We start from the raw sequence: 26,911 nt of genomic DNA, 5'->3' as shown, positions 1-26,911 counted from the left end.
CAGGGTGGATGCCAAAGGGAATTCCACATAACTGATCCAATTACAACCTCTGCTGGCTGATCGATGGCGCCTGCGCAAAGACGGGGAATAATGTAGATCAGTGCGTGACTCTCCATGCGCGAGAATGAGCCCCATATGAACTCATCTCGTGCGGGTGAAAAGATGCAGTCGGCTGCACACGTGTTAGTCACGGCCCTCCTCGGTTAGGGATGGAGGACAGCATCAGTGGAGAGGAAGCGTAATGCAATCGAATGACTGAATACGACTAGATTGGAAGGAAAACAGGGTTAAGGTCAAGACTCTGTGGTGGTCCACCGCCGAACGCGCCAACAATGGGCACCTGAGCTTTGGAACTGGACCACAGAGCAATGGAGGAAGGTGGCCTGGTCTGATGAATCACGTTTACCAGGATGCACTTTGGGAAGAAGGTGAGCCGTCTGAGGCAGTGTGATGCTTTGGGCAATGTTCTGCTGGGAAACCTCGGGTCCTGCCATCAATGTGGACGTTACTTTGACGTATCGCCTACCTAAGCATCGTTGCAGACCATGTCTCAATGGGTCAGAACTGTTTTGGCAGCAAAAGGGGGGGGGGGGGGGGGGGGCAAACAAACAGCACAGACGACAATTTTATATTAACTCTTTATTCAAACAGCCACACCTAAATCTAATATTGTATCTTCCTCATACACAAACCGATTTATACACTTTATATCATTCTTTCAATAATTGGTCTAAAAAAAAAGGAACAAAAAAGCAAAATAAAGCTCAATTAATGCTTCATTAAATACACCTCTTGAATTAATGCTTGAATCTGGGATAATAATGGGACCCTCAAATTTAGTGTCATTCTGGTCTAAAGGAGGAAACGGGAGAGGCCGTGAAAGCAGTTTCTCATGATATTGGTCGAAGGCAGAACACTGGCAAGCACAGACGGAGGGGTGCTGTGGAATGCTGGGAGTTCTCTCGGTGAACCTGAGCGCTGGGTTTGGGGGAAGAATGAAGAGTCGGTGTGGTCCTGAAGGAGAACGGGAAAGCTGGTTCACTTGCGAGGCTGGTGGATGTGCTGGTTGATGTGGTGCGGTGGGGGCAACTTCTGGACGCCGGGCACTGGCTTCGTGTGGGCCACCTGGGCTGCAGCTGGGGTGAAGTCCTTGTCGCCCTGAAGAGCGGGAGCACAACGCAGACAGTTGGGGTTAATGGTTAAGAATGGCACTCGGACACACCCTCTGTTCACCCTGCAGATTTTAAACGTGCGGGTTCAGGCGTGTGACAGAGGGCAGGTAGTGCTCTCCTCCGGATGTGTTCGGCTTAAATGAGCTGAAGGTCAAAGGAAGATGACTGGCTTCGTGTTGTCCAAATGGAAGCATGTTCTATACTGTTGATGGGTGGGCTGGTCATTCGGTACAGCTAAACAGTTGACTTAAAAAAAAAAAAAAAAAATCCAAAGTCACATGACCAATCTGACCCATTTTAATAAAATGAAGGAACTTCAGAAGGATTTTAGGGTTGGGCATCTTCAAGGGCACATTTATATCACCCAAGGAATCCAAAACATTTACATTTTCAGCATTTAGCAGACGCTTTTATCCAAAGCGACTTACACAATGAGCTGAACACGATGAGCAATTGAGGCTTAAGGGCCTTGCTCAGGGACACAACAGTGGCAACTTGGTGGTGGTGAGGCTTGAACCGGCAACCTTCTGTTTACTAGTCCAGTACCTTAACCACTGAGCTATCACTGGCCACCCACATGGTGTTGTACTGGTCTGCGACATACAGTAGACCCTTGATTTAACTGACCAACCCTGCAACTGGGGGTCTCCCTGGGTTCATTGCATTTAGGCTTGTGAGGGCCATTGGGGGCCTTAGGATGGCCAAGAGCTCTAAGGCGCTGTGTTCAGGTTGCAATCGCCACTTACCATATAGAAGCGCTTTGTAGTTCTACAATTACTGACTGTAGTCCGTCTGTTTCTCTGCATGCTTCATTAGCCCCATTTAATGCTGTTCTTCAATGGTCAGGACCCCCACAGGACCAGTACAGAGCAGGTATTATTTAGGTGGTGGATCATTCTCAGCACTGCATTGACACTGACCACACATGGTGGTGGTGTGTTAGTGTGTGTTGTGCTGGTATGAGTGGATCAGACACAGCAGCGCTGCTGGAGTTTTTAAACACCTCACTGTTGGACTGAGAATAGTCCACCAACCAAAAATATCCAGCCAACAGCGCCCCATGGGCAGCGTCCTGCGACCACTGATGAAGGTCTAGAAGACGACCGACTCAAACAGCAGCAATAGATGAGCGATCGTCTCTGACTTTACATCTCCAAGGTGGACCAAGTAGGTAGGAGTGTCTAATAGAGTGGACAGTGAGTGGACACCGTATTTAAAAACTCATACCAGCACAACACACACTAACACACCACCACCATGTCAGTGCAGTCCTGAGAATGATCCACTACCCAAATAATACCTGCTTTGTAGTGGTCCTGGGAGAGTCCTGACCATTGAAGAACAGCATGAAAGGGGGCTAACAAAGCATGCAGAGAAACAGATGGACTACAGTCAGTAATTGTAGAACTACAAAGTGCTCCTATATGGTAGGTGGAGCTGATGAATTGAACAGTGAGTGTAGGGTAGGGTCAGAACATGGTGATCAGTTCTGCTCCTACTTTTAGAACACACGGAGAAACAAACTGTGCTACAGGATGCGTTTGGTTTCACTGTTGTTGCACGTTGTAATTTTCTACAAGACTACGTCTCCTCAGGGGCACCACAGGAGGCTAATGAGCCATCCTTACGATTCGGCTGTGCGAAAACTCGATCTGAGAAAAAGCCTGCGAGTTCTAGACACACGAAGCCTTAAAACTGCAATCTCATCTGCGAGTCGCATTTATTTCTCCTAATGTGGTCAGTCTAAATTCACTATTGCGATGACGATGCCGCTTGCACCACCCAAGTGCAGTCCCTGGCTGCCAGTTCGATGGGGTTCAGGACAAGGCTTCAGTTCTTCACTGGGATACAGTCACGCTGGAACAGAAAAGGGTCTTCCCCAAACTGTTCCACAAAGTTGACTTGGTATGCTGAGGCATTAAGTGCTCCCTTTTCTGGAAGTAAGGAACCTAAACCAAACCCGAAAAACAACCCCATAGCTGTAACCCTCCTCCACCAGACTGTACAGTCAGGCAGGTAACATTCTCCTGGCATTTGCCGAAGCCAGGCTAATCACACCACCGAATTTGCACCACATTTCCAGCAGTCCAGTAGACCGAGTCCAGTAGTGGTGTGCTTTACACCACTCTACTTTACAAACTCAGTGCAGGCTCTGCGTCCTCCTAACTAATGAAAACCGTTTTAGATCGTTTATTCCCTCGGCTTTCGCGGTAAAAAAGCAGAAACTGGTAATTCGTTCGCTAATGCCAAGTTCACACTACACGACTTTCCAAGTCGCTGTACAGTTCACACTACACTAGGGTTGGGTGGTATGACGGTATTACGGTATACCGTGGTATTTAAAAATGGTGACGGTATTTTAAAAAATGTGAAGCGCCAAATTTCTGCTTCAGGTTTACCTTGTAAACTGAGACTTTAAGACATTCGCGCATCCACAGCAAGGGAGGGGTAGGCGGGTTGGAGCACCCGGAGGAAACCCACGTAGACACGGGGAGAACATGCAAACTCCGCGCCACCTGGGGATCGAACCCAGGACCTTCTTGCTGTGAGGCGACAGTGCTACCCATTTAGCCACAGTGCCAACCTTTTGTGTATACATGTATTGACACTGCAAAATCTATGGGTTATAAGAAGATGTGGACTCATGCTGGAACCAGAGCTGGGATCTCGAATACGTCGTATCGAATCTCAGCTCTGCCTTGCCGGCTGAGCGGCCACATGAACGACGATTGGCCTGTTGTTGTTCAGTTATGGGCGACCTCTGCTGGCTGATCGATGGTGCCTGCACAGAAATGAGCAAAGAGCGCTCTTAGGGTGTGTCCCTCCGTACACAACGCTAAGCTGCACTGCACTCGTCAAAGTGCAGGTGATAAGATGCATACGGCATGCCGCCCACGTGTCGGAGGGGGCGCGGGTTAGCCTCGTTCTCCTCGATCGGAGTGGAGATCGGCATTGGTGGAGAGGAAGCGTGACGCAAGGGGGCAATTGGACGCGCTAAAAGGGAGAAAAAGGGGAGAAAATGCATAAAGAAAAATATAAGAGGATGTGGACTCACATCACACACACACCTACACTGACAGCAGATGTCTACACAGACTGGCACAGACCCAGAGGGTATGTCATGCTGGATCTGAATCGGTCATCACCTGCAGTCTTGTGAGCAGATGTCCGAGTTCATCCTGATAGAGCACGCAGCTCGGTAAACGTCTTCGCCTCCGTAAATCAAAGAGTTCAAATACTTTGAAACACTTCGGACTAGGGCTGGGCGATTTTGCCAAAAAGAAGAAAAAATCTCGATTATTTAATTAATGACGATTCTCGATTACGATTTCGATTTTTTTGTTGTTGTATAACGCAACTGTAAAAAGACTCAAATTTCTTTTTTACATTTTAATTTAAAAGACTGCAGAAGTGCAAAAATAGTAACAGCACCACCTTTAATTATCCTTTTAAGGGACTCAAACTTTATAACAATAACAATATAACAATAATTAAACAATAGAAATCTTAATTAGCTATATCCTTTATAAGAATTAGTCACAGACAACTTACTTTAAATAATGTGCAGCAGAACCTGCTTACATTAAGAAAAGTGCAAAACCATATACTGTAAGTTCTTTACAGATTTCTTAAAAGGAACACGAACCTGTTTACTGTTTCCACCACTGAGTGAGTCTGTATCAGTATCTACACTGGGGGGGCATCAAGTAATCACTCAGCTCAGCTTTGATTTTGTCCTCTCGTGATTGGGGGGTGGATGGAGGGGGCAAGTTCTGCTTCTAACAATATGGAATACAATTCCCATGCTCCCACGGACTGTCACGTGACTATCACATGTCCCCGGTCAGCCAATCCTGATCGTGCTCATCGGCTCCGGAGTTTTGATTCTGTTCAGCTGCGTTCGATCCAGTGAATCTTAATTAAACTCTTCTGTTCGTGTGTCTCGTTTTGCCGATCGTGTTTGCGCTCGTTATTACTGAATCTAACCGTTACCGTGTATGACACTTGTTGTCTTCCGTTTACTGTTTTAGTTTTCGCTGATTTTGTACACTGTTTTTGCCTTTTTGATGTTAAACTTTCCTTGATTTATGTTCCGCGAGCGATTGTCACATTTCTAACATCGGGTGAAAACGTTCATTCGAATTACCCGAATTAATCGTGAAAATCGCCCAGCCGTACTTCGGACATTATCATAGCGAGAAGAAAATGTGTGTGTGTGTGTGTGTGACAGAAAGACGTACCTTAGTAACCACTCCAGAGACCACAACAGGCACCTTCGGTGGGCTGGAAAGAGAAATAGGATTGAATGAAAAAGCAAGTCAACAAACACACATTAAAACGTTACAACCAAATAATACAAGAAATGCTGTTATGTTAAACATACAAACTAACTAAATTATGAAATAAATATAAATACACTAGAACCTCGATTCAAGAAAACAACGGCACTGAGGTCCACAAAAGCGCTAAACATTGCACATACACCGATCAGCCATAACATTAAAACCACCTCCTTGTTTCTACACTCAGCTCCACTTACCATATAGAAGCACTTCTACAATTACTGACTGTAGTCCATCTGTTTCGCTACATACCTTTTTAACCTGCTTTCACCCTGTTCTTCAATGGTCAGGACCCCCACAGGACCACTACAGAGCAGGTATTATTTAGGTGGTGGATCATTCTCAGCACTGCAGTGACACTGACATGGTGGTGGTGTGTTAGTGTGTGTTGTGCTGGTATGAGTTTTTAAACACCGTGTCTATTAGACACTCCTACCTTAAAGTCAGAGACGATCGCTCATCTATTGCTGCTGTTTGAGTCGGTCATCTTCTAGACCTTCATCAGCGGTCACAGGACGCTGCCCACAGGGCGCTATTGGCTGGATATATTTTTGGTTGGTGGACTATTGTCAGTCCAGCAGTGACGGTGAGGTGTTTAAAAACTCCAGCAGCGCTGCTGTGTCTGATCCACTCATACCAGCACAACACACACTAACACACCACCACCATGTGTGGTCAGTGTCACTGCAGTGCTGAGAATGACCATTGAAGAACAGCATGAAAGGGGGCTAACAAAGCATGAGGAGAAACAGATGGACTACAGTCAGTAATTGTAGAACTACAAAGAGCTTCTATATGGTAAGTGGAGCTGATGAAATGGACAGTGACCCTTAAGTGTTTCGCGAACCAAAAAAGGGGTCGCAGGAGTCAGTGCTTGGTAACATCTGTTTGGTAAAAAGACTTAGATGATGCACGTGGAACTGACCAAGAAAAGAGGGCTAATCACATGGTCATTGTCTCAAGGTCAACAAGCATGGATGGTCTATTTGGGATTTTCCCATTTCAGAATCAGACAACCATCAACACAAGTGGAATTAATTAGGAGCAATCCTAATAATCAGTAATCAATCAAAGCTGACCCTAATGTCCCATCGTTAAGTCACGTTACTGTTTATCATATTTATGTTAAAAGTCTAGTATTCCTAAGACTATTTCCACTTGTGAGAAACAGCAGGCTTAATTGCTCAGTGTTCATGGGAAATGATGTAGTCTTGGCAGGCGTAACTGGAAGGATGCTGTGAAGACTAAAGGACGGAGAAGGAAAGGCGTGTGTGATGTTAAACCAGGTGTTAAAGGCTGCAGCCAAGAAACAAACCGGCATGTAAGGGTTCCTGAGGGACGAGGGGGGTAGCATGGCTCCGCCTGAGCTCTGAGCACGACCGTAGCTCCGGGCTTAAGCAGCCGTCAGCTCCCGAAATTACACTCATTTGTTTTCCCAGGCAACACCTTGCCCTCGGACTACTGGGCACGGGAAAGGGTCAGAACTTCTAATTGACCTTGACGTGAAAAACGATGCTTGTCCAGAACTAAATTGTGATGTATGTCGGAAGATCAAGAACACATAATAATACTCATATTTTTACTCGAGGAAAGAAAGGGCTGTTTGGCCGATGGCTCACTTTTCAGAGGAAAGTACACACGATCAAAACTCTGAAACTTTTAGCTTGTTTTGAACTAGTGAAAGGAAATATGAACCCAATTCTGAATAAAGTTGGGACAGGAGGCAAAATATTAATAACCCAGGACTTTCTTGCTATGAGGTGGCAGTGCTACCCACCAAGAAAAGACCTGGACGGCTCCACCTGGGAATCGAACCCAGGACTTTCTTGCCAAGAGGCGGCAGTGCTAACCACCAGGAAAGGACCTGGACCGCTCCACCTGGGAATCGAACCCAGACTTTCTTGCTGTGAGGCGGCAGTGCCACCCACCAAGAAAGGACCTGGACTGCTCCACCTTGGAATCGAACCCAGGACTTTCTTGCTATGAGGTGGCAGTGCTACCCACCAAGAAAGGACCTGGACTGCTCCACCTGGGAATCGAACCCAGACTTTCTTGCTGTGAGGCGGCAGTGCCACCCACCAAGAAAGGACCTGGACCGCTCCACCTTGGAATCGAACCCAGGACTTTCTTGCTATGAGGTGGCAGTGCTACCCACCAAGAAAGGACCTGGACCGCTCCACCTGGGAATCGAACCCAAGACTTTCTTGCTATGAGGTGCTACCCACCAAGAAAGGACCTGGACTGCTCCACCTGGGAATCGAACCCAGGACATTCTTGCTAGGAGGCAGCAGTGCTACCCACCAAGAAAGGACCTGGACCGCTCCACCTGGGAATCGAACCCAAGACTTTCTTGCTATGAGGTGCTACCCACCAAGAAAGGACCTGGACTGCTCCACCTGGGAATCGAACCCAGGACTTTCTTGCTATGAGGTGGCAGTGCTACCCACCAAGAAAGGACCTGGACCGCTCCACCTGGGAATCGAACCCAGGACTTTCTTGCTATGAGGTGGCAGTGCTACCCACCAAGAAAGGACCTGGACTGCTCCACCTGGGAATCGAACCCAGGACTTTCTTGCTATGAGGTGGCAGTGCTACCCACCAAGAAAGGACCTGGACCGCTCCACCTGGGAATTGAACCCAGACTTTCTTGCTATGAGGTGGCATGGCTACCCACCAAGAAAGGACCTGGACGGCTCCACCTGGGAATCAAACCCAGGACTTTCTTGCTATGAGGTGGCAGTGCTACCCACCAAGAAAGGACCTGGACGGCTCCACCTGGGAATCAAACCCAGGACTTTCTTGCTAGGAGGCGGCAGTGCTACCCACCAAGAAAGGACTTGGGAATTGAACCCAATTGAACCCGCTCCACCTGGGAATTGAACCCAGACTTTCTTGCTATGAGGTGGCAGTGCTACCCACCAAGAAAGGACCCCACCTTGGAATCGAACCCAGGACATTCTTGCTGTGAGGTGGCAGTGCTACCCACCAAGAAAGGACCCCACCTTGGAATCGAACCCGGACTTTCTTGCTATGAGGTGGCAGTGCTACCCACCAAGGAAAGACCTGGACTGCTCCACCTGGGAATTGAACCCAGGAGTTTTTACAACTTTCCAGTGTTGGGTTCCCATATGACCAACCCATTCCAGCCCTATACAGCTGGAAACGAGGGTTTGAGTCCCCAGTGGGACTATCGGTCAAGTCAGGCGATTACATAAAGACATGACTGTCTATGTGTGTGTTGGGTTGGCACAATGGGTGGCGTCCTGTCTAGGGTGAGTTACTGCATTGCACCCAGAGATTCCAGGAAATGTCGAACCCACAGCAACCCTGACCAGCCTGGAAATGTGATTAGCTGCAATAAAATAATATAGTTTTTCCCCTGATTGAAACCAGACGGATTGCCACATGCCCCCTCTGACATGTGCCCAATCTGCCAGTGTTGGGTTCCCACTTTAAGCTCCATATGACCACCCCATTCCAGCCTGGAACGAGGGTTTGAATCCCCTGACTATCGACCAGTTGGGGTTTACATACAGACATGACTGGCTATGTGTGTTGGCACAATGGGTGGTGTCCTGTCTAGGGTGTGTTACTGCATTGCGCCCAAGGAAAAGTCAGACCCACAGCAACCCTGACCAGCCTGGAAATGTGATTAGCTTGAATAAAATATACTATTTCTCCCAATATAATTATCTCTTAATCTAGTCATGTCTAATTCCCGACTGTGAACTCGCAGCCATTGGAACAACCCCAATCGGATTGCCACATGCCCCCTCTGACACGTGTCCAATCTGCCAGTGTTAGGTTTCCACCTTAAGCTCCATATGACCACCCCATTCCAGCCCTATACAACTGTTCCCAGAGGGTTTGAATCCCTTGGCTATTGACCAGTTGGGGTTTATATACAGACATGACTGGCTATGTGTGTGTTAGGTTGGCACAATGACTGTCACATGTGCCCTCTGACACGTGGCCAATCTGCCAGTGTTGGGTTCCCACTTTAAGCTCCATATGACCACCCCATTCCAGCCCATTCCAGCTGGGAACTAGGGTTTGAATCTCCCGACTATCGACCAGTTGGGGTTTACATACAGACATGACTATATGTGTGTGTTAGGTTGGCACAATGGGTGGCGTCCTGTGTGTGGTGTGTTACCGCATTGCACTCAGAGATTCCAGGAAAAGTGGGACCCACAGCAACCCTGACCAGCCTGGAAATGTGATTAGCTTTAATAAACATAGTTTTTTCCCCTGATTTGCCCCTTTACCTCCTAATCTAGTCATGTCTAGGGTGTGTTACTGCATTGCGCCCAAAGAAAAGTCAGACCCATAGCAACCCTGACCAGCCTGTAAATGTGATTCGCTGTAATAATAAAAAGCTTTATATGACCACCCCATTCCAGCCCAATACAACTTTGAATCCCCAGTGGGACTATCTGCCAGTCGGGTGCTTACATACAGACATGATTGGCTATCGGTGGGGGGAATGGATGGAGTCCTGTACGTGGTGTGTTTGCGCATTGGGTCCATTGATGCCAAAAAAGCAAGACCCCTGACAGCAACCCTGACCATAAAACATAAAAATAAAAGTCGCTTATATCTAAAAAAAGAAAAAAGAAAAAAAAAGAAGCATCTAATGACAAGAACAGATGAACTTCATACTTGTACTGTGTTTGGTCATTAATTCAGGTACTTACAGTGGGGGAAATAAGTATTTGATCCCCTGCTGATTTTGTAAGTTTACCCCCTTACAAAGACTTGAACAGTCTATAAACAGAATATCAACAAAAAATCCAGAAAAAAAAACATTAAATAAAAGTTATAAATTAATTTGTATTTAATTATACAAATTAAATACTGGGAGAAGTCTGATTGACGCCCGGCTCCGCGGACGCTCCTCGGATCCGCGGTACCGATGCAGAAGCGGGTCAGATTAGCAATAATGACACCTAATTATGCCGAAGGCATCGCCTCTGCTCCCAGCTCCCTTGAGATCATTGACAAGCTCCTCCCGTGTAATTCTGGACTGACCTCACCTTTCTCAGAATCATTCTTACCCCACCAGGTGAGATCTTGCATGGAGCTCCAGAGTGAGGGTGATTGACTGTGATCTTGTATTTCTTCCATTTTCGAATGATCGCACCAACAGTGGTCTCTTTCTCACCAAGCTTCTTGCTGATGGTCTTGTAACCCATTCCAGCCTTGTGCAGGTCTACAATCTTGTCCCTGACGTCCTTTGATAGCTCTTTGGTCTTGCCCATGGTGGTCGAGAGATTTGAACGGAAGAAACTGATTCTGTGACAGGAGTCTTTTATACAGGGACAGGACTAATTTGTGTGCCTCATGGGCACATAACCGGTCTGTGGGGGTCAGAATTCTTGCTGGTTGGTAGGGGATCAAATACTTATTTCCCTTAATTAAATAAAAATTAATTTATAACTTTTATTTAATGTTTTTTTTTCTGGATTTTTTGTTGATATTCTGTCTCTCTCTGTTAAAATAAACCTTCCATAAAAATTATAGACTGTTCAAGTCTTTGTAAGGGGGTAAACTTACAAAATCAGCAGGGGATCAAATACTTATTTCCCCCACTGTATATGGGTGAGGTGATGCTGTTTCACGCCTGATGGAGGCAGCAGCGTGCCAGCACTTGGCTGAGAAATACAGGCCACCGCTGCTGCTCCATGACTGAGGACTCGCATTCGTCATAGAAGAGCAGCGCACTATAATAGAGCTAATGTCAAGGTTAATAGCAAGGACAATTTCCTCTGGGCTACACGCGATTTGTCTTTGAAGCGACGGAGGCCGGCGAGCTGAAATTCTCACGGCGCCGGGAGACCGCCAGATAAACCGTGAGGGCAGAGTCTTTAAATATCGCTAATGAGAAAATGCATTTGAGTACAGTCGGGTGACGGAGACCGACGTCAGGTGACTTCGAGTGGGTGGGCAGAGGCCGGCAGAAAAGCCTGGATGCGACTTGGCGTGGTCGCTGGGACGGCTCTCGGGTGGAACACGAGTCTTCTATTAATTAGCGCTGCGTTATTATGACGGTGCCAGACAGTGCTGCCTTACCCATCAGTCAAGAAACGTCTCCAGAGAGACTCTTTAGCTCCACGGCTAACGAGCCGATCAGCCGAGCGAATCCTAAACGACGTCATGTTGGTTACACGGGTTGTAGGAGCCGTACACCGATCAGGCCCTACTTACCATATAGAAGCACTTTGTAGTTCTACAATTACTGACTGTAGTCCATCTGTTTCTCTACATACTTTTTAGCCTGCTTTCACCCTGTTTTTTAATGGTCAGGACTCTCACAGGACCACTACAGAGAAGGTATTATTTAGGTGGTGGGTCATTCTCAGCACTGCAATGACAATGACATGGTGGTGGTGTGTTAGTGTGTGTTGTGCTGGTATGAGTGGATAAGACACAGCAGTGGATAAGACACTGGATATATATTTATATAATTGTCACACGTGACTAATGTTAACACATGCTCACGCCAGGGACTCTTGTTGTTTACGAGTCATTGTCTGCGAGTCGTGAGTCGAGTCCGAGTCATTTAAAACGAGTCTGAGTCGAGTGTGTGCGACTTACATCTCGAGTCCACATCTCTGGAAAGTAGAGAAGCGTTTGATGTTAAGCGTTCTCAATCTGAGTGCAGGTGCTGGAGCCCGTCCCAGCTTTTCAATGGGCGCGAGGCACACGGTAACACCCTGGGACAGGGCGCCAGTCTATCGCAGGGCAGGGCAGACACACACACACACACACACCCACCCACCCACCCATTCACCTATAGGGCAATTCAGTGTCTCCAATTAACCTGACTGCATGTTTTTGGAAATCGGAGCTCCCAAAGGAAAGCCACGCAGACACGGGGAGAACATGCAAACTCCACGCAGAAAGGACCCGGACCGCGCCGCCTGGGGATCGAACCCAGGACCTTCTCGCTGTGAGGTGAGAGCGCTACCCACCGAGCCGCCACAGACACTTTTATCTAAAGCGAAATTAACATATTGTCTAAGCAATTGAGGATTAAGGGCCTTGCTCAAGGGCCCAACAGTGGCAACCTGGCAGTATTGGGGCTTAAACCAGCAACCTTTCGATTACTAGTCCAGTACCTTAACCGCTAGGCTATATCTGCCCCGCCAGTGTAACACTGTAATAATAATAATAATAAAAAGCAGCCGCTCAGGTGGGGCAGCAGTTATACACGCTAGCACACCAGAGCTGGGCTTTCGAATACATCGTATCGAATCTCAGCTCTGCCATCCGGCTGGGCTGGGCGGCTGTATGAACGATGATTGGCGGTTACTGAGCGAGCTACGACCTCTGCTGGCTGGTTGATGGCGTCTGCACAAGAGTCGAGTAGCAATGCTGATCAGGGTGTGGCTCTCCGTGCACAGAGCTGATTGGCATGTGAACTCATCTGGTGCAGGTGTAAAGATGTACGATTACTGCGCAAGTGTCGGAGGGGATGTGCGGCAGTCTCGCTCTCCTCAATCGGGACGGGGAGTCGGTTCCAGTAGAGAGGGAGCGTGAAGAAAGGATCAAACCCGGGTCTTTAGGACCCATTATGCTGTGCAACACACACTCTACCAGCAGCACCACTGTGCCACATCAACAACAAGTCCAGCAAAACCTATAGAAGAATACGGAACACCCTGCCTCTGTGTCCGTCTTTAGAACGTGAGACCTTTAGTGATGACCAGGATAAGTCTGACCTTAGCAAGCCAGCAGCACCATGGCAACCGTTTCTTTTATACGGTGTGTCTCTGTGGCGTCGAATGACGACCCATTGGCTGGCTGGGGCTCCCAACCCCATTATTTTACATTAGCCTAAAATATATGCAGTTCCACAAGAGCATGGAACACATTAACAGGTTTTCCCATACATCCTTATGGGAAAAAATATCTTAAAACTCAACGCCTTATGAACTCAATGCCACTCTCAGAACCAATTGGCGTTGAGTTTCAAGATACCACATCTTACATCTTAGGCATTTAGCGGACGCTTTTATCCAAAGCGAATTAGTATATTGTCTAAGCATATGAGAATTAAGGGCCTTGCTCAAGGGCCCAACAGTGGCAACCTGGCAGTAATGGGGCTTAAACCAGCAACCTTTCAATTACTAGTCCAGTACCTTGACCACTAGGCTACAACACATCTAAAGAAGAATACGGAACACCCTGCCTCTGTGTTCGTCTTTAGAAAGTGAGACCTTTACTGATGACCAGGCTAAGTCTGACCTTAGCAACCCGGCAGCACCATGGCAACCGTTTCTTTTATGCGGTGTGTCTCTGCGGCGTCGAACGACGACCCACTGACGTTATCAGAGCCAGCAAAGTGCGTCCAGATCACCAGCGGAACTCGGACATTCCTCTACTCCTCCTCTGCTGGGAGAAGTCTGATCTTTACGGGAAAAAATACCTCGAAACTCAACGTCTTTTAAACTCAATGCCACTCTCAGAACCAATTGGCGTTGAGTTTCAAGGTACCACATCTTAGGCATTTAGCAGACGCTTTTGCTCACTCACTTACAGGGGTTGGACAAAATAACTGAAACACCTGTCATTTTAGTGTGGGAGGTTTCATGGCTAAATTGGACCAGTCTGGTGGCCAATCTTCATTAATTGCACATTGCACCAGTAAGAGCAGAGTGTGAAGGTTCAATTAGCAGGGTAAGAGCACAGTTTTGCTCAAAATATTGCAATGCACACAACATTATGGGTGACATACCAGAGTTCAAAAGAGGACAAATTGTTGGTGCACGTCTTGCTGGCGCATCTGTGACCAAGACAGCAAGTCTTTGTGATGTATCAAGAGCCACGGTATCCAGGGTAATGTCAGCATATCACCAAGAAGGACAAACCACATCCAACAGGATTAACTGTGGACGCAAGAGGAAGCTGTCTGAAAGGGATGTTCGGGTGCTAACCCGGATTGTATCCAAAAAACATAAAACCACGGCTGCCCAAATCACGGCAGAATTAAATGTGCACCTCAACTCTCCTGTTTCCACCAGAACTGTCCGTCGGGAGCTCCACAGGGTCAATATACACGGCCGGGCTGCTATAGCCAAACCTTTGGTCACTCGTGCCAATGTCAAACGTCGGTTTCAATGGTGCAAGGAGCGCAAATCTTGGGCTGTGGACAATGTGAAACATGTATTGTTCTCTGATGAGTCCACCTTTACTGTTTTCCCCACATCCGGGAGAGTTACGGTGTGGAGAAGCCCCAAAGAAGCGTACCACCCAGACTGTTGCATGCCCAGAGTGAAGCATGGGGGTGGATCAGTGATGGTTTGGGCTGCCATATCATGGCATTCCCTTGGCCCAATACTTGTGCTAGATGGGCGCGTCACTGCCAAGGACTACCGAACCATTCTGGAGGACCATGTGCATCCAATGGCGGTGCCGTGTATCAGGATGACAATGCACCAATACACACAGCAAGACTGGTGAAAGATTGGTTTGATGAACATGAAAGTGAAGTTGAACATCTCCCATGGCCTGCACAGTCACCAGATCTAAATATTATTGAGCCACTTTGGGGTGTTTTGGAGAAGCGAGTCAGGGAACGTTTTCCTCCACCAGCATCACGTAGTGACCTGGCCACTATCCTGCAAGAAGAATGGCTTAAAATCCCTCTGACCACTGTGCAGGACTTGTATATGTCATTTCCAAGACGAATTGACGCTGTATTGGCCGCAAAAAGAGGCCCTACACCATACTAATAAATTATTGTGGTCTAAAACCAGGTGTTTCAGTTATTTTGTCCAACCCCTGTACATTCTTTACCGCTTATCCAATCAGAAGCCTATCCCAACTTTTCAATGGGCGCAAGGCACACAGTAACACCCTGGCAGTCCATTGCAGGGCAGACACATACACGCACCAGACACGGGGAGAACATGCAAACTCCACACAGGATCGACCCAGGACCTGTGAGCCAGCAAACTGCATCCAGATCACCAGTGGAACTCGGATCTTCCTCTACTCCTCCTCTGCTGGGAGAAGTCTGATTGACGCCCGGCTCCGCGGACGCTCCTCGGATCCGCGGTACCGATGCAGAAGCGGGTCAGATTAGCAATAATGACACCTAATTATGCCGAAGGCATCGCCTCGCTCCGGCACGCGGGTCACCTCAGGGAAAACAAGCATGGAAATAAGAGCCATCAAACTGTCAGCTCGGATTTCTCTTCGGCGTCCGTCGTGGCGCGTTCTCCGTCACCGGAGCTGAACGCTTTGGAGTTAAAGGTTGAATATAAATCAACATCGTTACTGACAGCTGCGATTAGTAAAACGCCGTGGTAATGAATTTAATATGAATAATGCAGCATGGGTGAAGGAATAAAACAGTGTTGTGATGAATGTGAGAATACGGCAGACGATAATTGGCACATCCATGCCCAGCTTATGCTAAACAGGGGGTTTTTGGTCTGTTGGTCCTGGAGTCTGTAAAGCTGCTTTGAGACAATGTCTCTTGTAAAAAGTGCTATACAATAAATTTGACTTGACCCCTACTTGACTTGCCCCCTCGCACAGGGATCAGTATCACATATGAAGAGTCACACACAGTGCCAAAATACACTGATCAGCCATAACATTAAAACCACCTCCGTGTTTCTACACATCAGCTCCACTTACCAAATAGAAGCACTTAGTAGTTCTACAATTACTAACTGTAGTCCATCTATTTTTCTGAATGCTTTGTTCGCCCCCTTTCATGCTGTTCTTCAATGGTCAGGACTAGGGCTGCACGATATTGGAAAAAACTGACATTGCGATTTTTTTTTTCCTGCGATATATATTGCGATATTAAAAAAATGCAGGAATTTTCACCACATTATTAATAATATTAATAAAGCATGTATCTTACTCTAAATAAGGGGCTCATCTGTAAAAAAGGGTGGTGCCTACAAGAGATACAAAAGATTATGACAAGCTACATCTTTGTACTCGATTGAAACGGTAATTTAATATTTTATTTCACAATCAAAACCTCTTCAAGTAGTAAACATTATTAAAAAAAAAAAAAAAGTTGTAGCATGACGTATTTGATTTAATTTGCATGAAGTGACATCGCACCTTCTGCGATGTGACTATTGCGCATGCACACATCACGATGACGATGCTGAAACGATATATCGTGCAGCCCTAGTCAGGACCCCCACTGCAGTGACAATGACATGGTGGTGGTGTGTTAGTGTGTGTTGTGCTGGTATGAGTGGATCAGACACAACAGCACTGATGGAGTTTTTAAACACCTCACTGTCACTGCTGGACTGAGAACATTCCACCAACCAAAAACATCCAGCCAACAGCACCCTGTGGGCAGCATCCTGTGACCACTAATGCAGGTCCAGAAGATGACCAACTCAAACAGCAGCAATAGATGAGCGATCGTCTCTGACTTTACATCTACTAGGTAGGATAGAGTGGACAGTGAGTGGACACGGTATTTAAAAACTCCACTCATACCAGCACAACACACACTAACACACCACCCCCATGTCAGTGTCACTGCAGTGCTGAGAATCATCCACTACCTAAATAATACCTGCTCTGTAGTGGTCCTGTGGGGGTCCTGTGGGAGCAATCCGGAGCTCCCGGAGGCAAACTCCACACAGAAAGGACCCGGACCACCCCACCTGGGGCTCGAACCCAGGACCTTCTTGCTGTGAGGCGACAGTGCTACCCACTTAGCCACGCTACAACCCTGAGGGAAGACTCGAAACTTGCAATGGATGCTACCACAAATCTAGGACGATAAAGCACCAACATGCCATCTGAACAACCTTCCCAACAACGTTCCCTGGCCACTTTAAATAGGCCTGTGATTACTAAACACCTCGTCATTTATTTAAGCTGTGCATGTTTCAGCGTAGCATGAAGTCCCTGTCCGTTAAAGGGTTCCAAATGTTTCCTGTAGTAAAAGTTTGGGAATAAGGATCCCTCTTCATCATGCCATTCATCTGAAGAATCCAAACCACATCTGGCAAGCCATCGCCATGCTGCGACAAATGCACACGATTCTACCAGGACCCACCTGCTTACTGCTCTCAGTGCTGGGCACGCACTTTTTGCGGAGATAAGGGAGGGCGGGTAGTTTGGCATGTGAAACATGCGCTGGCACACATCCCATGCTGCCTGGGAGTTGAACAATGATGGTGCATGACTGGCGCTTTAAAGTACAAAGAGGAACACTTGCTGAGATAAAAAGCTGTGTGATAGCAGCCCCTAGCTGACAGATCTGAGGTGTTCGTCTGTACGTGACTTACATGATCCGAAATACGCTGGGCACCGGTGTGAATATACATTTGATTCGTCAGCTGGTACAAAACACTGATCTTATTAAATAGAATCTCAAACGTGGTAGAACAATGTGTCCACTGGTCGCATTGATGACCAATGAGAATGTCCGGTCATTAGTCTGTGATCTGAAGCTCAAGTGTGATTGGGTTACGCAACAAGACAACGGTCATACACAAGCACAAGATCAAGCACATTTCTGAATGGCTTAAATAAACATGTTGATGATGCTACAGAAGGACATTAAACGGACAGCACAAACACTCACTTGCACGTCTTTGGACTGTGGGAGGAGACTGGAGCTGCCTGCATCAAGAACCGCCACTCAACAATAGCTGATATAACCACATGGGTGAGGGATTACTTTGGCAAACCTTTGTCACACACTACAATACAGAGTTACATGCACAAATGCCACTTCAAACTTTACTGTGAAAAAAAAAAAAAAAAAAAAAAAAACAGCCTTATGTTAACCATGTCCAGAAGCGGCGTCGACTTCTCTGGGCTCGGCGGCATCTAGGATGGACCGTCACACAGTGGAAACGTGTATTGTGGTCAGATGGATCAGCATTCCGGGTCTATTTTTGCTGGGCGACTTTCACGATTCATTCGGTTAATTCAAATGAACGTTTTAACACGATGTTAGAGATGTGACAATCGCGATTGTACGAGTTTACAAACCTTAGATTTTAATTAAAATACCAACATGTCACGAGGCAGAAACTGACCAGACGCTCGCGGAATATAAATCAAGGAAAGTTTAATATCAAAAGGGCAATCTAAAATCAGTGTACAAAATTGGGCAGAGTCCAAAACCAGAGAATAAACAGACAGGCAGAGTAAACGGAAATAAGGACCGATCGGTAACACAGTCGGTAACACTTCGCAACGAGACAAACAGAAGTGTTTAAATAAGATTCATGGAATTGCGATCAGGACTGGCTGACTGGGGACATGCGAAAGTCAGGTGAGAGTCCGTGGGAGCATGAGATTTGTAGTCCATATTGTTAGAAGCAGAATGTGCCACCTCCATCCACCCTCCCGGTCACAAGAGGACAAAATCAAAGCTGAGCGGACTGCTTACTTGATGTCCCCTAGTGTAGATACTAGGGGTGTGCTATATCGTATCGTTCACGATAATACCGGTATAATTTTTAAAACGATACAAAAAATCCCATATCGTAATAATAGCGATATTCTGCGTTGTTTACGTAATGACGTCACATAGCTACGCAAATGGCGTACGTTCGTTACGTGGGTCATTTGGGCACAGCAACAAGTAAGGCGGAAAGCGGCTCTGCAGTGGAGGAGCTCGTTCCAAAAACTCCAAGTCCACCAAAAATTTATCTTTGGCAACCCAAACCCCAATCACTGCTTTGCCGGCAACTTTTTTGCGGAAGTATTTCTGCACGCAGGTTCACCACCAACACAGAAGTAGTACTACTTAGTACTATTACTACTTTACTTAGTACGTAGTTGTGGCGCTCTACGAGTACAGGCGCCACCGGGCTCTGTGCATTCCAGTGTTGCCAGATTGGGCGGTCATCCGCCAAATTGGGCGGATTTTGTTGGGAAACAATTTAATAGCAGTTAAATAACACTTCTATTTAAAAGAACATATTCCCTTTTAAAAAGCTCCAGCATTGAAGACGGTTATTAAAAGTAAAGTCAATTTTCTTCATGATGTAATTCTACATGGCACTTACTGCCTGTATAGGTAAATGAGTGAGTGACCACATACAAAAAGGTATCAGTTTCTGTGCCAACCCTGTGTGAGCAATGGTCTCAGTCTGGCCACCCCTATGGACATTGTCTGACTCCGCCATTACATTATGTTACATTATTTTTACTGGAAAGACAAAATACAGAAAAGTGTGCGTAATTCTTACAATTGTGTTTTGTTATATCGCCAAAAATATCGTTATTGCAAAAATAACCTGAAATATCGTGATATTATTTTAGGGTCATATCGCCCACCCCTAGTAGATACTGATACAGACTCACTTCATTGGTGTAAACAGTAGATAGACTTGTGTTCCTTTTAAGAAACCTGTAAAGAACTTTTTGTGGTTTTGCACTTTTCTTAATGTAAGGAGGTTATACTTGCACATTATTTAAAGTGAGAGTTGTTTGTGAGCTATTCTTAAAAAGGATATAGCTAATTAAGATTTCTATTTTGTTTTAATTATTGTTTATTTTTGTTATATCGTTATTGCTATAAAGTTTGAGTGCCTTGAAAGGATAATTATAGATGGTGCTGATACAATTTTTGCACTTCTGTAGTCTTTTAAATAAAAATGCAAAAAAAAGAAATGTAAGTCTTTTTAATGGCATTATACAGGAACAAACAAAAAAATCGCTATCGGAATCGAGAATCGTTAATAAATTAGAAAATAATCGAAATGTTGGGTTTTTTTTTTTTGCAATATCGCCCAGCCCTACTGTGAGCTCTGGACCAAAGACGAAAAGTCCAAAAGCCAGGGTGTGTCATGGTATGTGGTTGTGTCAGTGCCCTTGGTAAAGGTCATGTACACTTCTGTGATGGCAGCATTAATGCAGAAAAGTACATTGACGTTGTCTTTTCCAGGGACGTCCGTGCATTTTTCAACAAGACGATGCAAGACCACATGCTGCACACATTACAAAGGCACGGCTGAGGAAGAAGAGGGTACGGGTACTGGACCGGCCTGCCTGCCTGCAGTCCTGACCTGTCCCTAATAGAGAATGTGTGGAGAACACTAAATCGCTTGGTAGTGCTAAATGCTTTACTGTCCCAACTTTTTTTGGAATGTGTTGCAGGCCTGACATGCAGGAATGGATGTTTATTAATAGACAAAACATGAAATATCTCAGGTTCATCCTGTCTGCAATGAAATAAGTCAAAGTAAATGTAAAAAACTCCATGCTGTCCCAACTTTTTCTGATTTGGGATGTGTTCACACAGACGGCCCACAGGCTTCCAGCTGCCGGCTTGGTCGAACGGCCCAGCCTTACAAGATTACATGTTTCTTACTGACTGTTAGAGCGGTCTGAACCCTAATCATGAGTTAAACATTACCAGTTGTAATCTGTGTTGCTATTTTTATTGCATGACTGTTGGACCTATGCGGAGAAAATTAAAAGCCAGGCATAAAAGGCTAAAATAAAGCGTCCACGCAGCAACAATCACATTTACTATCCTCAATCCTGATGAATTTGTAGAACAAAAGAAAACCAGAACACACCCAAAGACAATAGACTTGCACAGGAAATGTCCACCTCTCCTGCTGTGCAATGCCAAAACCAATAACTATGTGCCCGGCAGTAACACTTGGGGAACTTTTTTTGGCATTTCGAACCTTTCATGCCGTGCCCAGGGGTCCGACTTCGAGATTAAACCGCGTTCACGATAAAGTGCTGTAAAGAGCAGGTAAAGGTCATCCTGGTATCTATCGGTATGATAGAGTAATCAGGGCTTTCCAGCAGGCTGAGAGGGCACCTGGAGCCGGGCGCTGATAAGGCCGCACCTGAAAGCTCCACTCCACGCGAGATGGGGATCAGCAATCAGGAGTAGGGCCGGAGGGCAAACAGCGCTGTGCAGCAGGCTACCGCGACATAACATGCCGGCCCTGCTGAACGGCTAATCCGGGGGGCGGCGGACAGACCGCTCTAATGCTGACTCGCAGGTCTGATTCATCGTAAACAGAGTGACCGCTGTTTTGAAAGCAAGATGTGGTAATATCTGGCACTCGCGGAAAGGGAACACACCCTAAGCTGCGCTGATGTGTTTCCCCATTTTAGTCACCGAAAGCAGTGCTAAATATTACCAAAGCCAGCAGTCTCCATTTCACGGTCCCGAGAGTGGATTAAATATTCATCACCGATGCTGCAACGGTGAGCAATGTTGAGGTGTGGAAACATGGGCCTGCTTTAGATTGGAGCGCAGCTCAGAATACTAAATGAGCGAGCGCACCAGATGGGGTCCTTTTTGGAGCTCGGCTTCAAAGCCAACCGCGTACACACACGTGTCCAGTTTCACAGGCTGCTGAGAACTGCTCACCTGTGATTACGTGATTACTCAGCACTTACACGAGCTAAGAAATGATTTTACAAAAACTAACAATATTTAATGGAAATACACCCCCCACACAGAGTTCAGATTTAGTTGTTCCGATACACCAACAGTGGACTTGACAACAAACCATTTAATCATTCAAATGGTATTAAATTGACTGATTAAAATCTTTTTACAGGAGTGTGTAGTACAGTTACACACAAATGGTCAAAGTAATGCAGATAGATAGATAGATAGACCCACAGACAAACAGATGGACGGACAGACAGATGGACAGACAAATGAACAGACAGACGAATGGACGGACAGACAACAGATAGATAGATAGATAGATAGATATATAGATAGACAGACAGACAAATAGACAGACAGATAGATAGACAGACACACAAATAAACAGACAGACAGACAAATAGATAGAAGGGAAAAAAAATAGATAGATAGACAGAAGGAAAGACAGACAGACAGAAAGATAGATAGACAGACAGATAAAGACAGACAGGCAGAAGTAGTAAAAAGAAGAAAAAAAAAGACAGACAGACAGATAGAAGGAAAGAAAGATAGAGAGACAGCTGGATAACAGACAGACAAATAGATAGACAGATAGACAGACAGACATGGATAGATAATTAGACAGACAGATAGACAGACGAATGGACGGACAGACAACAGAGAGATAGATAGACAGACAGACAAATAGACAGACAGATAGATAGACAGACAAATAGACAGACAGACAGACAGACAGACAGACACACACAAATAAACAGACAGACAGACAAATAGATAGAAGGGGAAAAAAAAGATAGATAGATAGAAGGAAAGAAAGACAAATAGATAGACAGATAGACAGACAGAGATAGATAATCAGACAGACAGACAGACAGATAGATAGATAGATAGATAGATAGATAGATAGACAGATAAACAGACAAATGGACAGACAACAGATAGATAAACAGACAAATAGATAGACAGACAGGCCAGCACACACCTCCTTCTACAGGTGTTGAAGCCTTCACCCAGTCTGAGCACATATGTTGGACCAAGGTAGATGTGGCAAGAATTTGAATGAACGTCTGGCCTGGATCAGAGGTGATGGGCGTGCGGATCAAACCGCTCTGCCACCCAAAATGCTTAGCTTAAACTTTTTTAATGCATCTCGATGCTTGAATGTTCAAAATACACAAGACGATGTTTTCAATTACAGCAGTTGTTTTCACCAGACCTGTGCTGCCCAATTGTACTAAATAGTGTTTAAGTACTGTATTTTCCGCACTATAAGGCGCACCTAAGAGCCTTCAATTTTCTCAAAAATCTGCCGTGCGCCTGATAATCCGGTGCGCCTTATGTGTGCACTGAGTTCCAAAATCTGTAAAAATGTTGTTGTGCGACTTTGGTAAGCGCTCCGCTTGATTGACTATCGGACCATTTCCCGCTGACACAGGGACGTAATACGTACACTACGTACGCTGGCAGCGATAAACCAATCAGAGAACATTACGTAATACGTACAGTACGTATGCTTACCTCCGCCACGCCTCCGGTAGGTATACTACCGGTATGCTGCAAAACAACATTTGTTTGTCTAAGGACCCCCGAAAATGAAAAGCTGGCCCAGAAATAGACCCCGTAATTGAGACTACGCCTTATAATTCGGTGCGCCTTATGGTGAGGAAAATACGTTAATATAAATAAATAGATTTTTAGGTTCTGTGAGTTGTGGTTAAGAGTTAGTTTTGTGTTTCAGTCCCATGCAAACTGATGTGCTGTGCAAACCAAGGTGTATACACTACAGTCAAAAAAGCACAGTGTTATTTGTAACTTTCGATTAAGAAAAAGTAAATAAGGGCGGCACCGAGAAGGTACAGGGTTCAATTCCCAGACAAGGCTGTCTGGGTCCTTTCTGTGTGGGTTTCCTCCCACAGTTCAAAGCCATGAGTTAGGCAAATTGAAAAAAAATGCCATTGAAATGTAGCCTGGCTAGATAAGATTGGTTATATAGCTATACGGTGAGCTAACACTGCCATACAGTAAAATGGAAAACCTGAAATATTCCACTTGGTCAGCAAAAATGGTTTTAAAAACGTCTCAAATGTAGAACAGTACTGCATATGCAGTAGATGCAATAGCACTAATAGATCAAATTTACAGAATTTAATGGCACGTCTGTGCGACTCCGTGTTTCTATATTACAGCAATAAAGAACTGAGACTCAAAGAGAAAACGCTTACTGTGCACAAGTCAGTGATGTATGAATGCATTGCGGTGTGTAGTGAAAACAGCTAACGGTCAGTTCTTACCTGCAGCTTTCAAACTCTTTACTGTCCTTGTCTTCCTTCTTGTCGGGTGCAGATTCGCCAGATTGGTGTTTCTGGACTATCCTCATTCCTCCTGCTTTCACTGTTTCCAATATAAGAAAATGTTACAGTTACAGCTGAGCAGCCGTCTACAGATGAAGTTCAGTCAAGCATGTAAAATTCAGCAACATATAAAAATATACACCGATCAGCCATAACATTAAAACCACCTCCTTGTTTCTACACTCACTGTCCATTTTATCAACGTAGGCAACGTCCTGTGGCCACTGATGAAGGTCTAGAAGATGACCAACTCGAACAGCAGCAATAGATGAGCTATCGTCTCTGACTTTACATCTGCAAGGTGGACCAACTTGGTAGGAGCGTCTAATAGAGTGGACAGTGAGTGGACACAGTGTTTAAAAACTCCAGCAGCACTGCTGTGTCTGATCCACTCATACCAGCACAACACACACTAACACACCACCACCATGTCAGTGTCACTGCAGTGCTGAGAATGATCCACCACCTAAATAATACCTACTCTGTAGTGGTCCTGACCATTAAAGAACAGGGTGAAAGGGGGCTAACAAAGCATGCAGAGAAACAGATGGACTACAGTCAGTGCGCCTATATGGTAAATGGAGCTGATAAAATAGACAGTGAGTGTAGAAACAAGGAGGTGGTTTTAATGTTATTGCTGATCTGTGTATTAGGCAGCAAGTGAACATTTTATCCTCAAAGTTGATGTTAAAAGCAGAAAAATTGGGCGAGCGTGAGGATTTGAGCGAGTCTGACAGGGGCCAAATTGTGATAGCTAGACGACAGGTGTTACAGGTGACCGGTGCCCATGGAAGGGGGGGGGGGGGGGGTCATCCACGACATGAACTCAACCACTCACCTCTTTGCACTGGGGCCCATGAGCTCCTAGTTATGCCAATGGTGTTGCATGTAGAAATGGTTCATATTAGTACCATGAGCGCCTGTTTTCAGTGGCAGGGTTATGAACAGGAAAAGATCCTCACTTCTGCCAGATAATGTGAACAGACTCATTTTAAATAACTGGCTGAAAGATGGGTAGCTGTTAACAACTCTATATTGGCATTGGCTGGCTTTCTAAAAAATAAATTAGATTTAATAATTTTATCATAATTTTATGAATGTTTTTATTGGAAAACGTGTTCTTGCAATAAAAATGTGCATAACTTGCAATACAAATGTGCATAACTGTCACATTTTGCTTAGTTATTAGTTTGCGATTAATTGCGATTAATTTGGTTCTTTAATCGCGATTAACCACGTGACAGCCCTAGTATTAATATATAATAATATGCTCACAAAGAACACATTACAATGGACACTAGATCTGTATATTGTCTATTCTTATACCAACATGTATGCAAAACTGTAATGTGTGACTATATGAAATGAGAATAATGCTAGGCATGTGACCAGCCATGGAGTGATGCCAAGCCATGTAACACTTGCACCAGTAAAGCCACGTATTCACTGTGTGAAGTGTTGTTTGTGCCAAGCTGGCACTGGCAATGTAGATTAATGACAATGGAGGTTGTTGGGAGGCATATAAACCAGTGTATTCTATATACCAATATTATCATTGCATATACATATATATTATTATTATTATTATTATTATTATTATAACATTAACATTATTATTACGTTGCAAAACTGTATTTTATTCGCTTTTCATTGAATTATAATAAAATTATATTTTAAAGTATATTTTAAAAAGGACATTGTTTTGTTTTAGCTAACGGACAACTCGACGACTGTGCGGAACACTGTTACCTGACTGTAACACCGTACGAAACAGTGTACCGAACAAAACAAACCTTGCAAATTAAAAAACAATTATATTTACGTTACAAAACACTAAAAATACACTTAAACTCCGAAATACAAAGAAATGCATTTGAAAAACGACAACAAACGCTGTACGAACTGAACTGTACGAAATGTTTACATTCCAGAAGCTAACAGCTAACAGCGTTAGCACCAGCTGTAGCAAAACTAATTAGCATAAGAAAACATGATAGCGTTAATACCAGCAGGAAGATGTCCAGCTCTGGTCTCGTTTTTCTCTTTAGGAGGAGAAGACATGATTCGGACAGCTCTGAATTAGTTCTAAACGCTCACAGCGCTTCGTGGTTTAGCATGAAACCGTTTAAACTCGGGGGTGAAAACAAACCGTTGACTTCTCCAGTCTCCGTCAACGTGGCTTCTACTGCCCATTGTTTGCCAACCTTGCGTCATGACGTCACACGCAGCGCTAACAAATAGGAGTCGGCGGGAGTGAAGACGTCTCCTCGTTATGGCCGCAGGTAGAAGTTGAAAAACAACAGGTTTCCTCCTACACTGATCAGCCATAACATTAAAACCACCTCCTTGTTTCTACACTCAGCTCCACTTACCATATAGAAGCACTTTGTAGTTCTACAAGTACTGACTGTAGTCCATCTGTTTTAGGGTTGCCAACTTTCAGAACTGGAAATAAGGAACACCCTGGGCTGGCGGGTTGGCGGAAGGCATAGGGTGGGGGTGGGTGGGTGAGATGCCAGGTGTTTACCTGAGCTGGGGGGGGGGGGGGGGCTCAGGTACTCAAACAGCGGAGTATTTATAGTGGTGGTAAATTCGGTTCATTTTATGGACTCAGGTTAATCTGGGTCACTCAGTAATGTGATCCGGTTTACTTGGGTCACTTGA

The 26,911-nt window shown here is 45.4% G+C and overlaps 1 protein-coding gene across 1 annotated transcript; it reads right to left on the bottom strand.

Moving 5' to 3' along the window:
• Positions 1–624: 624 nt before the first annotated feature.
• Positions 625–26,441, bottom strand: dap (death-associated protein). Its single transcript, XM_062985467.1, has 4 exons — positions 26,254–26,441; positions 24,188–24,287; positions 5,414–5,456; positions 625–1,158 (listed from the first exon to the last, which is right to left on the bottom strand). Exons 1-4 carry the CDS (start codon positions 26,306–26,308, stop codon positions 1,039–1,041), a joined length of 318 nt encoding a protein of 105 aa, XP_062841537.1. The 5' UTR covers positions 26,309–26,441; the 3' UTR covers positions 625–1,038.
• Between the last annotated feature and the right edge of the window lie 470 nt (positions 26,442–26,911).

The sequence above is a fragment of the Trichomycterus rosablanca genome, chromosome 23 (assembly GCF_030014385.1).
Source record: "Trichomycterus rosablanca isolate fTriRos1 chromosome 23, fTriRos1.hap1, whole genome shotgun sequence".
NCBI lineage: Eukaryota > Metazoa > Chordata > Actinopteri > Siluriformes > Trichomycteridae > Trichomycterus > Trichomycterus rosablanca.
Note: the sequence above shows the minus strand (reverse complement) of the source record. Positions and strands in the feature narration are given on the sequence as shown.

Excerpts from the sequence above, each read along its gene's own strand:
- dap (XM_062985467.1), bottom strand. The coding sequence starts at position 26,308 with ATGTCTTCTCCTCCTAAAGAGAAAAACGAGACCAGAGCTGGACATCTT. Across the intron at positions 24,288-26,253 it reads AGCTGGACATCTTCCTGCTG|TGAAAGCAGGAGGAATGAGG; the intron begins GTATTAACGCTA and ends TATTGGAAACAG. Across the intron at positions 5,457-24,187 it reads AAAGAGTTTGAAAGCTGCAG|CCCACCGAAGGTGCCTGTTG; the intron begins GTAAGAACTGAC and ends TTCTCTTTCCAG.